The sequence below is a fragment of the Pseudorca crassidens genome, chromosome 8, assembly GCF_039906515.1.
Source record: "Pseudorca crassidens isolate mPseCra1 chromosome 8, mPseCra1.hap1, whole genome shotgun sequence".
Taxonomy (NCBI): domain Eukaryota; kingdom Metazoa; phylum Chordata; class Mammalia; order Artiodactyla; family Delphinidae; genus Pseudorca; species Pseudorca crassidens.
This window is the reverse complement of record NC_090303.1, coordinates 53,138,473-53,155,072: the sequence shown is the minus strand read 5'-3', so window position 1 is coordinate 53,155,072 and position 16,600 is coordinate 53,138,473. Positions and strand designations below refer to the sequence as shown.

The window sequence follows — 16,600 nt, the reverse complement described above, 5'->3', positions numbered from 1 at the left end:
TTCTCCATGTGTTTTCACATCATCTTCACTCAGTGAGTGTCTGTGTATCCAAATTTCCCCTTTTTATAAGGACATCAATCATATTGAATTAGGGGCTTACCCTACTCCAGTGTGACCTCATCTTAATTTAACTAATCGTATCTGCAGTGATCCTGTTTTCAAATAAGATCACATTCAGAGGTACTGGGGTAACTTAAGACTTAAACATAGGAATTTTTGGTAGATACAATTCAACTGATAACAGCCTTCACCTTAGAACACAATAATATTACACATCAGCTCCTTGCCTACATGTATACCTTATTTGCTCTAATCATACTTCTTTTTTTTCCCCTGAGAGGAGGATGTGTCTTTTCCTCTGCTGGCCTGGTTCCTCCTCCTATCCTCTTGATTCCTTTCCCTCCTTTCCACTCCAGAAGCTTGTGTAATTGATTCTTTCCTTTCTTATCTACGTTTCCTGTCTCTTCCCCTTTACAGGTATTTCAGCCGAGGTTCTGAGCGTGGTTAAGTCTTCCCCGTCTCTTCCATCGTAATGGAAACCCCTGTGCTCTGTGGTCATTTTTTCATGCTCTCCTTGAGTAGTTTGTCCCTTGGTTTTGGCTGCTCTGTTATTATACTCACGTCAGTGTGGATGGCTCAGCTTCCTGTTCTGAACTCCAAACCCAGGTATCTAGCTGCCCATTAGATGTTTCTCCCTCTGTATCTTATAGTCACCTTGATTTCAGTGCATACAAAAAACAGTTGACCATTGGGACTTCCCTGGTAGCACAGTGGTTAACAATCTGCCTGCCAATGCAGGGGACACAGGTTCGAGGCCTGGTCCAGGAAGATCCCACATGCCGCGGAGCAACTAAGCCCGTGGGGCACAACTACTGAGCCTGCACTCTAGAGCCCGTGGGACACAACTACTGAGTCTGCGCTCTAGAGCCCACGAGCCAGAACTACTGAGCCCGTGTGCCACAACTGCTGAATCCTGCACGCCTAGAGCCCATGCTCTGCAAGAAGAGAAGCCACTGCAATGAGAAGCCTGTGCACTGCAACAAAGAGTAGCCCCTGCTTGCCACAGCTAGAGAACGCCCGCGTGCAGCAACGAAGACCCTGTGCAACCAAAAATAAATAAATAAATAAATAAATAAATAAATTACAGTTGACCCTTGAACAACATGGGTTTGAACTGTGCAGGTTGGTTCATACGTGGATTTGTTTTCAACAAATGCAGTTGGTTGAATCTGTGGATGCATAACTGTGGATACAGAGGGCCGACTGTAAAGTTATACTCAAATTTTTGCACGGAGGGTTGGCATCCCTGACCACTGAGTTGTTCAAGGGTCATCTGTATTACTAATTCCTATATTCTCTAAACATGCACCTTTTCTCTTTCCTATCTCAGTGATTGGCTTTCACAACCACATGATTTTTCAAGGCAAAAACCTGATACCATCCTAAATGTTCCTCCAAGCCCCACATCCAAGCTTTGGCTTAGTTCTTGTTCCCTCCGTCATGCCCATTCCCACTGCTGAAGTGCACATTCAGCCTCTCTTGTCTGGACTGCGGTAGTGTTCTAACTGGCGTCCCTGCCTACAGCTTGCCTCCTATTCCAACAGAATGACGGATCTGAAATACAAATCGTGCTATTCTCCTGCGTAATACTTTAAAAGCTCCCTGTCAGGGAACTCTACTCAATGCTCTACTGTGTGGTGACCTAAATGGGAAGGAAATCCAAAAAAGAGGGGATATATGTATATGTATAGCTGATTCACTTTGCTGTACAGCAGAAACTAACACAACATTGTAAAGCAATTATACTCCAATAAAAATTAAAAAAAAACAAAACAAAAAGAACAACTCCCTGTCAACTGCAGGTTCAAGTCTAAATTCCTAGCTTGGCTTTCAAGGCCTTTCATCCATCTCTCGCCTACCTTTCTACCCTTATCAAACAGTAATCTCTTATTTTAACACCTTTATCATCATTCCAGCTGCCACCACTTCAGTTCAGAACTTTATCGCTTTTACCTGTTTTATCCCAATAACCTCTTAATTGGTCTTATTGTTCCATCTCTCAGTCCTCCACTCCAGCCTTCCCAAAACATCTTTCTTGTCATTATCCTTACCTAATCAGAGATTTGTACATCAGGTATTTACAGTCAGCCCTCCCTATCCGTGGCTTTTGTGTCCATGGATTCAACCAACCTTAGATCGAAAACATTTGGAAAAAAAATTCCAGAAAGTTCCAAAAAGCAAAACTTGAATTTGTTCCATGGTGGCAACTATTTATATAGCATTTCCATTGTATTTACAAAATATTTACACTGTATATACAACTATTTACATAATATTTACATTGTATTTACAACTATTTACATATCATTTACATTGTATTAGGTATTATAAGTAATCTAGAGATGATTTAAAGGGGAAGGAAGGGGAAGCTGGGGGGGAAGTGAGAGTAGCATTGACATATATACACTACCAAATGTAAAATAGATAGCTAGTGGGAAGCAGCAGTGTAGCACAGGGAGATCAGCTTGGTACTTTGTGACGACTCAGAGGGGTGGGATAGGGAGGGTGGGTGGGAGGCTTAAGAGGGAGAGGATATGGGGCTATATGTATGCATATGGCTGATTCACTTTGTTGTACAACAGAAACTAGCACAGCATTGTGAAGCAATTATACTCCAATAAAGATGTATAAAAATATGAAGTATATGGAAAAATGTGTGTAGGTTATGTGCAAATACTATGCCATTTTATATAAGGGTCTTGAGCATCCATGCTGATACTGAGGGACAACTGTATTGATGTCTGTTTTATGTTAGTCTCTGGATATGCTCAGAACCTGACTCTCAGTCTAGTCAGTCTCACAAGACTTCATCGCGCTGGCATTTGCAGGTTGACCAGCTCCTGTCATCTTGCAGCGTTGGGCCTGGGCACAGATTCAATCTCACTTTCTCTTTATAGTAAGATTTTACATTACTTTATATTCTATTTTACTCTTACGATGGTCATGTTTGCCAGCCCTGGATGATATGAACCCATCGCATGAGAGAGGTCTAGAAATTAACAGACTGTTCTCTGATCATGCCAGTAATCTGGTAAGTCATTATATTTAAAATTCAACATTTTGGATGGCTGAGAAAGAACCTCACTTCCTCCTTAATTCTCTCTTTGGAAATTTAGTTGAAATTTTCTGATTCTTAAAACTTTCTGCACTTCAGTTTTTCCTTTCTATAAATGTTTGATCATATTTACCCTCTCCCTAATTATGGTAGACATAATTACCATAATTATATCTAGTCCCAGACAGTGGCTAAAATGTCTGGGTAGTGCTGTAAAGATTCAGAGAGGAGGTGCCTGTCACAAAATGCAAAATGTATGACATTTGGGAGAATTAGTCACATTTATATTCTTCATTCCCCAAAGACAGAATGTTACAGAAGTTGAAAGCATTGAGTAGCGTCCTGTCTCTCTTGTGGGCAGTGCATATCCTGACAAGTAGGCCCATTAGGGTGTAGGAAGCCTCTCTTGTAAGGTGGCTGGTGTTCCCTTCTAGGCAGTGCTTTCATTTGCATGTTTGAATTCATTCGCAGAAAGCCGACCTTTGGCTTAGGAAGTCTCTCTATGTAACCCAAGTACTTAGGATTTTCTTCAACAGGTACAAAATGAATCCAGCTATAGACAGCACATTATACCCATTTTCCTTCTGACTGAAATTGAGCCACTGATTCATAATCCTCAAATCCTTAAATTGCTTGGTTGTGTTTGAGATGGCCCGTTTTTCATGGAGCCATAATGATAATTGAAATCAGCTAAGTCAGGGGGTGAGGGTTCTCTGAGGACTGGAATCGTGGTCTCCACTCGATCTGGAGTGTGATGACCTTTAGGGCATTGTGACAGACATTCCTTTCTAAATGATCCTTCTCTGAGGGATACATTTATTAAATATTTTTTTATAGTCCAAAACACACTTAACTCTTCTTATTCTCTGTGTCATAAAATTTACAAAAGGCACAGTTACCAAAATTGGAACCACCAAAATGCTCTTAATTTTGCAAGCTTGATTTCTCCAGAATGCATCAATGTCAGGCTTCCTGAAGGAGCTCTTCCCATGTAAAGACAGTAATTGAAGGAATACTCACTTTTTCCTTCTGAATCTATCTTATTTTCAATGTATAACGTTGGTTCTGCTTATTCTTCAATTCTTTATTTAGTTTCTAAATTTTATTTTCTCTTTTACTTTTTTCTGCCTTCCTCCCTTCTTTCTTTTCCTCCCTCCTTCCTTCCTCTCTCTCTTTCTTTCCCTGTCTCCTCCTCTTCTCCTCTCCCTGCCCCTGTCTCTCTCCTCTTCCCTTCCTCCCTCCTCCCTCCCTCCCTCCGTCCCTCTCTCCGTCCCTTCCTTCCTTCCTTCCTTCCCAGCATATGAGCCTGGGGATTTTCTTAAAAATATGTATTTTTTATGATCTGAAAGTATGACAGTACTCTTTACTACAGTGTTTCGCTGTCTTGCACCACAACGTTTTAAGCTTAATTTTTAATAATGAGGTTAATAGTTTTTTCTTGTGTCTTTTAAATAGCTACTCTAAATTCCATGATATTAAATCTTATATGCATGCTAATGGATGTGTGGGGAAAAACTTTAAGGCTTTCATGGCCATATAGTTAAAGTAGAAAAAACTGCTTCAACACGTAATTGTATACTCAGCCTAAATTGTATCAGGTAGAGTACTTATTTAACTTTCCACTGATAGTTTTTTCCAGCCTGGCAAATCAGACTTTTAAGTATTGAAAGGGACTTGGAATTGGACCGAGAACGTGGAAGTCTCTTGGAGTCGTCAATTCCATGTGTTTTTCAATCTGCTGATTGTGTTTTCTCAATCTATGGATACCCTCATGTGAGATGTCTATAAAGTGTGATGTCTAGAATGTATCTTCATATTCAGTGTAGCCTAGCCTGCGTCAAACACATTGTTACAACTCTGTGTTCCATCAGCTGAAATATTGAAGTATGCAAATCATTTCCTTTAAAAAAATATAGAGCAGATTGATGTCAGTCTCTCAATTGTGTTTTTTTTTTTTTTTTTTTTTGTGGTACATGGGCCTCTCACTGTTGTGGCCTCTCCCGCTGAGGAGCACAGGCTCCGGACGCGCAGGCCCAGCGGCCATGGCTCACAGGCCCAGCCGCTCTGCGACACGTGGGATCCCCCCAGACCGGGGCACGAACCCGCGTTCCCTGCATCGGCAGGCGGACTCCCAGCCACTGCGCCACCAGGGAAGCCCTCAATTGTGTTTTGATATATTTTCTTGAGTGGGAAAGAAAGGGGCTGAGTTGCAGTTAGAGTACCAGGAATTTGGCATATTCCAGAGTTTGTCCATGGTGATGTACCAAGTATGAAATGATCATGCATGACATATGTCTTGGTGGAAACAAAATGAAGTATGTTCCTCTAGTCTGTTCCTTGCCTTAAGGCTGGGCTATGGCCATAACTTAGTTACCTCAGAGCATTATTTGTCCTATTTTAAACGATTTTCAAAATAGGGAATTGCACCCGCTCTATAAAACAGTGATGGTGTGGAGGGTGGAAGTTTTCTAAATGCTCCCTGAATGAAGATTTTGGTGCAGGGTTCTTCCCCCTACCCCAAAGCACACACCTTAAGAATATTGCTCCTGCAGTTAGCTTAGCACAGTTTATTTTTTGACAGTGTGTCATATCCTGCAAGTGGGTTTGATGATAAAAATGATTGAGGACCACTCTTCTAACATATCTGTTACTATTAGAAGTGAGTTGAAGATGGATTATTGGTACAATTACATGCAGTCTGAATTTTTTTGAACAGCTCTTGATTTCAGATCACGCATCCTGATTTTTGGTTCCGAAAATATAGTCCTAGTTCTACAATTGTATATTTCTTAATATCACATTTATTTTTTAGGTATTTTAGCTAAAAGAAAAACTCAGACAGTGATAAAGAAATGTTTAACAAAGAAGGGGCTAGGTAGATAATATTCTACAACAGATAAAAATGAATAAGAGTAACGATTATTTTTCAATTTTAATGGAAATGGCATTAATTAAAAACATTATAGGTAAAGAAGAGGTAAGATTGATGAGATAAAATAGTATGTTAGTAATAGTCATTCAGGGCATGAATTACAGCATCTTTTGTGTTATAGTTGCTCATTTATTTTAAATCTTCTTCAGCTCTATAGCTCTCCTTATATTGTCTTCAAATGAACATGGTGGAGAACGTTCTTTAATGCTTGATTCTCTTCTCCTAAAAGGCAGACTATTTAATTTTATAAATGAGCATCCTTGGGTCATTAGATATTGGGGTTCAGGTGTGCAGAAGGCTTGGTAACATATGGCCTGTCCCCAGGTGCCCTAATTTAGCTCAGAACTTTCCCCAGAGGTTTGCATTACTTTATCTAGATGGTGTGTTACATGTACAACAAAAAGGTGCTTTGGTCATAAAAGGAAAAAATAAATAAATATGTACTTTGCAAGATACACAAGTCTGCCTTTACATTACTTTCTCTACAGTTATTAGAAAATAAAAATCTTAAAACCCATGTGAATGACATTGGATGACCACAATTTTGGGTGATTCACTTTTAGTATCTACAGTGTTCCTTTTCTTTCACTTATTATGTTATTATATACACACACACGCGTGCACACACACACACACACACACACGCACACACACATTTCTCTCCATTTGAATATTTTTTTTCAGGCAACACAGCATATTGGCATCACCCTGGACTTTTTTTCTGGTTCAGAATTTTCCCTTTCTATCACAATTACATATTTTTCACTGAATAATTTAAATATTTGCTATTAAGAAAAGTAAGTATGCACATTGCAGAAAATTTATAAAATATTAAAAAGCAAAAAATAAAAATTACAATGTTAAGTGAAAGCAACCGTAAGTATGATCTCAGCTTTGTAAAGCATATGTTTCCTCCGCGTGGGGGAAACATCTGAAAAAAGGAAAAACAACAGAAGGATAATATGGAAATTGAGGTTCACTGAAGTTGTGACTTGCTCAAAGCCCCTCAACTAGAAAGCCCATTAATCCGCGATTCCAGCCTAGTCACTCTGACTGCAGTGTGTGCTTGGCATTTTACTAGGCTGCTTCCCAGGAGAAGGGAGAAACAATACACGGGTGGTACGGTGTGGTGTATGGCGGGTAGATGGAGAAAGGACCCAGCGTTCTTACAAAGATGCAACTGATGTTTGGTAATAATTCTAACAGTTGAATGGTTTTCCTAATAAGGCACAAGAGTGAGTGAACCTAAAAGATTCCTTCAGTGGAGCTAGGTCATTTTTGAGTCAAGTTATACTCATCTTACAGAGAGGAAACTGAGGTCCATCCAGGCAGATTAAATAAGTTGCCAAAGAGAACATGGTTGGTTAGCGTGAGATCAAGGAGGTCTCTTCTATCAATTACTCTTTACATTTTAGATTTCAGTTTCATGCTTATGTTAAAACTGTGCTTGTATTGCCATTTTTATCTGTATATGGATGGGGATTGGGTGGAATTGTTTTGAGATACAAGCTTGATCCTTGGTCGTTTAATACTAATTTCCAGTTAGACATTAGGGCACTGCCCACAGTGAAGGTTATGGAATGTTAACTGTTGGATGAGGTACCCTGGATCACCAACTGGCCTGCCTACAGGTTGGTTGGAGCTGGGAGGCATTATGAGAGTATGTGTTTTAAGTGGCATGTTCAGAACATAATGTCAGGATGTCTTTCAATGGGTGTACATTGCCTTCCTTAAACAAGGTAAAAAGTTAATATTGAACAGAAAGTGTCAGATGAGAAATTCATTTCTTTACTTCAAGGCCTGGCTATGTATACGCTTGGATTATTAGCTCGTGCATGTGAAGTGACTCTAGCTTCATTTTTATTTCATATCGTGACAACTGAAATGTTTGTGAAGGCTAAAACTATAGAGGAAACAGGCAGATCTTTTCAATAGTTATATCTTAGTAAGAAAAAAAAAACTAGTAGGTGGGCATGGAGAGAGACATTGAATGCTTCTTATTCCATTTTATTGGTAGGGTGGGTGCTGAGAAAAGAAACAGAGCATTTCTTTCTTTCTCCTCTTCCTTATGCTTCCAATATCATTGTGTTTTCTTTTTCTTTTCTTTCTTTTTTTCCTTTTTATCCTGAAACTGCTTGATCTTGGTGGGGACAGTCATCTCCGTCTTCTCTGAAGCAAATGGTCTAGCTGCCAGCCACTGGGCTTTTTTTGCCCTGAGCTTTTTTCACAATCCGTGCACTGGGTCCAGCCAATGTAGTGACCTTTGTGGCTGCCTGTGCCATCCTTCCACTGTGACAGACATGATTCTTTTCTGGTGCGTGACTGGTGCAGGTAAGGGTAGAAGAAGGGCAAAGAGGCAGGCAGGCAAGCAAGACAGATGCTTTATAATGACTGGCCCTGGTTCTGCAATGGGGTAGCAGAATTATGGCCCCTAAAAAGAGACCTGAACTTCCTTATGCTCCCTACTGCGTTTCATGGACTAGTTGTGGCATGTATATTGTCTGATTTACTTTGTCTTTCTGCTTTTACAACCAGTCGAGATGGGAAGTTTTGCGGACACAGACATAAAGAGTGATTTTTAGATTCTTCCCTGGTACTTGTCAGTGGGCTCAGAAATAGGAGTATGTGTGCCTTCTTAGTATTTATTTCTTTTTTGATGAGAAGGAGCAGGGAAGTGAAAATCTCAGGAGAGCAGTATCAGTTTTCCGGTCAGCAAGCTCATTAAGTTAATATTTACTTTTAAAATGAATGTATTTGCCAGCCCTTCCTGCTGTTTGCTTGGGGACCATTTAACTCACATGTGAGAGCCTCTAACTGGTTTCCACTTCCACTGGAGGTGGAGTGACTAGTGACTAGTGACTAGTGACCTCGGAGGCCAGTGATGTGCTGCTCCTTGTTTTAACACCTGTCTTTTTTTTTAAACTTCAAATTACATTTATCTTGAGACTAAAGGAAGGGAAAGAAGTGAAACTTAGTTCTTCCCTGTTTCTTTGTGCCTGCTGCTCAGTCTTGTTAAACTGATTTCTAATAACTCAATTGACACGTATTTAGGGGTTTAAGAAAACTGGAAATTCGATTAAAATACAGCCTCAAAACTCAAAGATTGCATTTGAAAACTTTTGGTGTTTTTATTGTTATTAATTCTAACACTGTTATATTTTTACATTGTAAAACAACACCTGGTCATTAATGAAAAAGTTAAAAAAATACAGATGATATAAAAAAATTGAAGTTTAAAAACTTAAGTTGTACATTTAGTAAAAAGTTTTCTTTCAGTGCTATTAAAAAATATCCTTTCCATAAGTTTACTTTTTTTTTTTTCATCCCGGAACATAGGATATTCTTATTATCGTTTAAGTCTTTTTTTAAAGCTAAAGATCTCTTTGTAAAGTATTGTAGTTTAAAAAATTTTTATGACCTGCTTTTTGTATTTGTCAATAATGCTATTTTGAGACATCTTTTAGAAAATAATTGCTAACTAAGGATGAGAATGAATTTCTCTTGTTTCTGCTTTGCTCCTGTAGATTTTGACATGTTTATTTTGCATTTTGTTATTTTACTCAACTGTATTAGCTCCACTGTTTTTCAGAGGTTTCCTTTGGGTTTTCTTGGTATATAATCATGTCATCTGCAAATGATTTTTTTTAGCTCTTTCCAGTATTACACGGAATGATTTTATCATTTTTTTTTCCCTCTTGATGCTTGTTACTTTCTAAATGAAGGCTATCATTTTTATTAGGTCTCAGATGAGTGTTTTTTCAAATTAAAAAATTTAATGAGCATAAGATAGTGATTATTTCTACTTCTCTAGATATTTAATAATCAGAGGGTCCTCAGATACATGTCATAGTTTTTGTTGGTGAGTTCTTTAAGCCTTCTGTGTTAGAGAACTGCCAATTATGTTTAATGAGTTGAAGGTTGTATTGAGGAATTCTTACATTTATTTTTGAAAGATCGAGAGATGCCTTTCTATTAGTTATCTTCTTGACATTCCTTTGGTCTTAAAAGTCTGTATGTTAAATGTTGCTGTGATGAAAGCCACAAGTGTGTCCTGCAAGATGTTGCCGTTAGCGCAGGGTATTTTTAGAAACCTGAAAAATGTTTATGAACTTTTAGTGGGACCTCTACCACTGTTTTGGGGATCAGCGAAGAGCACCAGTTTGGAGATGAGTGTCAGGAACTTTTGATTCAATGGTTGACGCGTTGGGTATTTTTTTTTCCCCGAGATTCCTTTTATTTTCAAGTGGTTGGTGCTGGCTGTCCTGGTTGTTACTCTGTGTGCCCTCCAGGGCTGTGTAGCTGCACATCTCCACCCTGAGCTCTCTCTGAAGCTGGGTGGAGAGCGGGGAAAACACAAGAACAGGAGCTTTGGGATCTCACTTCTCCTGTAGTCCATCTGGGGTTCCCCACTCCCACCCTCCAGACAATCTTTGTGCACTTTCTTTTCCTTATCTGTACATCAAGGATCATGTACCTGGCAATGTTATTATGATTAATCAGATAACGCTTGTAAACCCTATAACAGATTTGGCACATAGCGGGCCAGCGTCCCTCATGCTCAGTGACATTTGTGTCATGCTTCTCTCCATGTGAGCCCTCACACGTCTGTAGGTCACATGATGGCTGACTTGATCGTGGAACACCAGTGATCAAATTTTAGGAACCTCCTCATTTTAAAGATGGGGAAACTGTGAAGTCCAAGCTGAGTCTTCCTCCTGCCACTGCTCCCCTTCTCCCCCATCTCAGTGGCCTTGCCATGACCCTGTGTTGACTGGATCTGGCGGAAAGGAATGTCCACTGGTGGGGTTTGTCAGCTCCATGCGTGGGTGGGATTTTAGGAGACAGTCAGGGGCTCTGCATTTGTGAGCATTATTATTTTTTTTAATTAATTAATTTATTTTTGGCTGAGTTGGGTCTTTGTTGCTGCGTGCGGGCTTTCTCTAGTTGCGGTGAGCGGGGGCTACTCTTCCTTGCGGTACACGGGCTTCTCGTTGTGGTGGCTTCTCTTGTTGCAGAGCACGGGCTCTAGGCATGCGGGCTCAGTAGTTGTGGCACACGGGCTTCAGTAGTTGTGGCTTGTGGGCTCTAGAGCGCAGGCTCAGTAGTTGTGGTGCCCAGGCTTAGTTGCTCTGTGGCATGTGGGATCTTCCCGGACCAGGGCTCGAACCTGTGTCTCCTGCATTGGCAGGCGGATTCTTAACCACTGCACCACCAGGGAAGTCCATTTGTGAGCATTCTTAACTAATGTTTTAGTAGGAAACAGTGCTCACATACGTCACATCTACAGTGTGCATCTGTCGACAGGAGTTGCCAGAAAGATCTACGGTAATTACCTCTTATACAGAGGGAGGAAAATCATCCCCTGCTTTCTCACTTCTGGGTCGATGCCTCCCCTGTAGGTTCTCCTGGTGATGTCTATTTGGTTCTTCTTTCTTGGTTACCAACATTTTTCCTGGAACCTGTTCATTGTCTTGGCAGGGGTAGACCCCTTGTCCCTATCTGTGTGTCCTGTGCCCATGTGTTGAGGAATTGTTTTTTGGTGTTTTTTTTTCCCCCCATCAGTATGTTATCCCCTCATAGGCGCTACATATCAAGATCTTGGGACCTGTTGTCTGAGCAGATATTCGCGTCCTTAAAATCATCTTTTATTTCCTTAACGGGGGTGTTTGCTTCCTGGGGGCAGAGATCATTTCTTCCTCTCTCTATACTCGTTTGTTCAGCTTAGTGCTTTGCACCTAGTGTGTGCTGAATAAATGTTGCTTGAAAGAATAAACAGAACATATTTTTGGTCTTTTTGGTGAATTTATTTCCATAATTCAGACATAACATTTCTTTTTTCTTTCTCCCTCTCTTTTTTAGAATTCAGCAATCTTTTTTTTTTTTTTTTTTTTTTTTTGTGGTACGTGGGCCTCTCACTGTTGTGGCCTCTCCTGTTGCAGAGCACAGGCTCCGGACGCGCAGGCTCAGCGGCCATGGCTCACGGGTCTAGCCACTCCGCAGCATGTGGGATCTTCCCGGACCGGGGCACGAACCCGTGTCCCCTGCGTCGGCAGGCAGACTCTCAGCCACTGCGCCACCAGGGAAGCCCACCAATCATTTTTTTAAAAATGTTTTTCAAACTTTTTTTTTTTTTTTAATCCTTTGGCCTCGCTGTGTGGCGTGCGGGATCCTAGTTCCCTGACAAGGGATCAAACCCACGCCCCCTGCCTTGGAAGCATGGAGTCTTAACCACTGGACTGCCAGGGAAGTCCCACCAGTCATTTATTGGTGATGAGACTTGAAAAAATAAATGATAAACCCTTAAATGATTTTTCTTTGTGCACATTATTTAGTCTTCCCCATAATTGGCATTAGTATTTCTACTTTTACAGACGGGGAAACTAAGGTTTAGAGAAGTTAAGAAACCAGCCCAGGGTTCCAGGGCTGGTGAAGTGGCAGAACTGTGGGTGACCTAGACAGCCCCCTTCCCGACGGCTAAAGTAGCCGCTGGAAGGGACCTGCTGGATCGTTGGCCTTCTGAAAGGAACGCTGAAAGTTCCTTGCATTTAAATGACGATTGAATTACATTTACTTGAATTCTGTGACTCTGAAGTTGCAAATGAATGCTAAGAGTGTATTAGGGTAGCCCTTGGCTGTGGGACTAATTGAGAAACAAAATGAAAGTGCTGCAAACAAATGGATTTTCCTGCTTAGAGTAGGTGCTTCCTCCAGTCCCATCCATCCTGTGGCATTTGCCGGAAGGATTCTTTCTCATCTAATTAAACAGGACAGGCCAGATGTTATGTGTTCTCAGTAATTTAGTACCCGTGTCTTTTTGCCCCTATGGTTAGTTTGGAGACAGCAATTTAGAATAATCTGTGCACATATTTTAAAAACAGGTAACGACTGTCCATTTGTGTGGTAGTGTTTTTGCTCATCTAGAGCTTATGGGGTTTCTGTCCCTATCTTGAAACTGTCCTTTAGAACAACTGTCTGTCCAGTGTGGTAACTTTTCCCAGAAGTCTCTAGCTTCTAATGGGAGAAACACAATCTGTGATTCATGAGCACGTGTTTTGGGGTTAATTCTATTTGCATCTTTGGTTTTTCCTCCTTATTCCCAAGATACATACAAATTAAACATTCAAGATCGCACATCAGTGCGTTGGATTTTTACCTGGGGTTGTTCCATCTCTTAAGTGGGGAGTTGGGGATGTGAGGGGGTGTGGCAGTACTTACTAACCTTAGTAGTGATTATCCCAAACATCCTAAGCAAAGACTACCCTGAGTGTGTTTTTACTGAAAGCTCTTCCTGTCATTCTGGGTATTTTATACTGTTTGTTTATTTACCTTTTTGAAAGGAAATTCCTTCCTTACTGTCCTATCTTATCTTAGATCAAAGTTTCCACCCAGGGACCCTTACTTAAATAGCATTGTCTAAGGCTGTATGTGTTTTCTTTCCTTCTTTCTTCTTCTTTTTTTTCTTTTAAAAGCTATCTGAGTTTTTGCCCCATCTGCACTCTCTGGTATCCCTTCATTCTATTTATGACTATTGTGCAATGAATATTCATAGTTTCCATCATTAATGTAGTAATGTGCCATTCGTCAGTGCACTGGCTTCCTTGTACTATAATTTTTAAAAATTCTGTTTCTTTTATGTATTTATTTTCAAAATTTTGGCCTCTTTGTCTTAAACATTTTTTTTCTAGGGTTTGTAATCATGTGAATTTTCTGCCCTTAACTGAGACATATGTGCAGGTCTAAAACTGTACTGTGCAAGATGTCAAATGGCTTAAAAGGATTTCTGTTGTGGTCTGAAAGGGTGGCTCTGTGTCTTCTGAGGGTATAGTCTGACCACATGAATACCAATAATTAGGCATCTTTTATTTTAAGAGAGGGGCAGCTGTTACTGTAGTTGAATTTGAAGATCTTTAGCTATTTCGCGCCTTTTTAAAAAAGGGCTATTCTCCATATATGCATCTCTTTGGCAGGTTTGGTAATAGACTTGGATACTGGCATGTCGATAATGTGACACAAGAAGGGAAAGTAAAAACATCTGAAAAGGAATATCTGAAGTGTTCTGAACATTAGATTTTAAGGTATCAGGTTTGTTTTTCTTAAGTTTTTTTTTCCAGTGGATTAAAAAAAAAAAAGTAAGACACCTAAGCATTATGCATGTCAATTCATTTTTGAGTAATTTTAAGGTTAAAATCTTCACCCATCTTGCACTTGATCAAAGGGTTTAGCAATGAAAGCTCCCCTAGAGCATCCTCAGACGTCCCTTGGAGACTTGTTTGGATGAGAGTTGCAGTGGTGATTGTGCCTTCCAGGAGTTCTCAAGCCTTTTATTTAAATCAGTGCTTATTATCTCTCACTGTTGTTTAAGAACACAGCTCCTCACCCTGAAAATCCAGTGATGATTTCACCTGGAGGGTGAATTATTGGGCATGTGGGATTAGGGGGACAGACTGCTGTCTCCCTCTTTGCCATCATCAGAGGTCCTGAAGCCCCTTCTCCTGCTGGCTAATGTCAGGCAAGAGCGTCACTGCATATTCATAACAGATTTTGCAGGGCTTCAGAGTTCACAGAACAATTTCACATGTTATCTCAGTCAGTTCTTGCAACAGCCCTGTGAGATAGTGGATAAATATTTTCATCCCTGTTTTGTAGAGGGGGAAATTGCCTTCCAAGAAGGTGAGTGCTGTGCCCCAAGCCACAATTTTCTATTCTTACAGTGGAGCTGGGTCTGGAACCAAAGTTTCCTGTCCTCCTACCTTGACCCCATTATTCTACTTCACCCAAGAAAGTCAAGATTTAAGGACAGTGCATTTAGGATCAAATCAGGCAAGGTGTGTGACCTAAAAGCTCTAATAATGTGGATTTCAAAATGGTACTTAATTTCCTGAATATTATAATATTAATGAGAAATAATATGAATCAGCCACTAATTTCTCCATTCAGACAAATGCATTTGATTTTCCGTATTCCATGACAGATTTATAGACCTGAATACTTAATTTTACATAGCTGTGAAGAGCGTAAATCCTATTTTGTATTTTTCAGATGCCTCAAGGGCCAAAAGCTCATACTATAGTAGGAATATTGGCAGTTTGGCTAAGAGAAGAGAAGGGAGACGACCTGGCTAGCAACCCTCCCTTGAGGAATAGGGATAAATGACTTCTGACAGTATTGCAAGCTGGGGCAAAGGTTTGGTGAAAACAGGAAGCTGCTTATGAGAATTCAGCGTTAGATATGGATTCGAGTCCGTGCTCCACCATGCAGTCCCTTTGTTACGATGAACAGACGTCTCCTAATCTCTCTGAGCCTCAGTCTCCTCCTCTGAGAGTGAAGGCTGTGAGGCAGTTTCATGTGTTAGGTGAGAATTCAGGGTGCTGGTGCCCAGCTGCCTGACGTCATAAACCTGCAGTCCTGTCCAGGCTCCAACACCTCTTGGTTGTGTGATACTTAACCTCTCCGTGTATCTTGAAACGGGGATACTAATAATACCTACCTCATAGGGTTGTTAGGTTCACGTGAGTTTCAATACATGAATGGCTCACAGTAAATTTCCTGTCAGAAGTTAGTCATTCTTAAGTGGGATAAGGTAGGGAAGTACTTGGTGCCTCTATTAAGCTCAATATATTAGTTTCTTTTTCTCCCATATAGATGTGTTGAGGTTAAGCCTAATGAAAGGAATTTAAAAACCGCTGGAATTTGCATCAGACTCTGTTTATGTCGTTATTGGCCTCTTACACCTTGGACACATTTTTTTTTAAATGTGATATTTTTGTACTACTAAACCCTTAAAATATTGTGTTATATCATGTCTAGGAAATTCATTGTAAGCCTTTCAAAGAGAGAAGGCTTTGTGATAAAAGCCAGCTGCCCAGACATTTCCACCCTCCTCCCCCATCCCCCAGCCGACTGCACAGGCAGTATGTTGGCAGAGATCCAGATTTCCTAAGTGATGGGATTGTTCCCGAGACAGGAATGAGAGGAATCTGCCCAGATTGGAGATGGTTTCAGCTCCTTTGCTTGTTTCATATTCGTAGCCTCGTCCCTGAACTAACCGACCAGCACCGTTTTCCAGTTGTTGGGGATGCTGTTTTAACGCAGGTATGTAAGGTCTTCGTGTTAAAAAAAAGTAAGTTTTGAATCTACTTTTTAAGCTCATGGAAGTTTTTCTGCTTTTCTTTGTACAACGGAAGAAGAAGTGTGAGTTCACTTCCATTTATAGTGTCATCTCTGCAAACCAACATGGTTAGCCCCTGGCTGTGCTCCACATGTAGCACCTTTCTTGATCTGACTCAAGTATTGAGATTGTGGTTTTACCTTCCCCATGTAGGGCTGGGAAAGTTTAGTGATTTGCGTGGCTCAGGCCAGGAAATTATTGGCTCTTGTCAGTGGAATTTGTTTATCTTTTCCACTCCTCTGCATTCCTAGACTCTGAGAGAACTCATCATCACTGGGATTACGCTTCAGTTTGTATGAACTCCTCCCCTTTCTCTATTTTTATTAAATATTATTACTTTATTTTTATTAAATATTATTTTTATTTCTCTCTTCTTTGGATGTAA

The 16,600-nt window shown here is 40.4% G+C and overlaps 1 protein-coding gene across 7 annotated transcripts in view; it reads left to right on the top strand.

Moving 5' to 3' along the window:
• CDK14 (cyclin dependent kinase 14) overlaps positions 1-16,600 on the top strand; it is a 716,891-nt gene that overhangs the window by 147,054 nt on the left and 553,237 nt on the right. For 4 of the 7 annotated variants that reach the window (XM_067746465.1, XM_067746464.1, XM_067746463.1 and 1 more), the window contains one exon: positions 16,076-16,139. The exons of the other annotated variants lie outside the window; for them this stretch is intronic. In XM_067746465.1, coding sequence (XP_067602566.1) covers positions 16,076-16,139 — 64 coding nt within the window. The remainder of the gene's footprint in view (positions 1-16,075; positions 16,140-16,600) is intronic. 7 annotated transcript variants of the gene reach the window in all.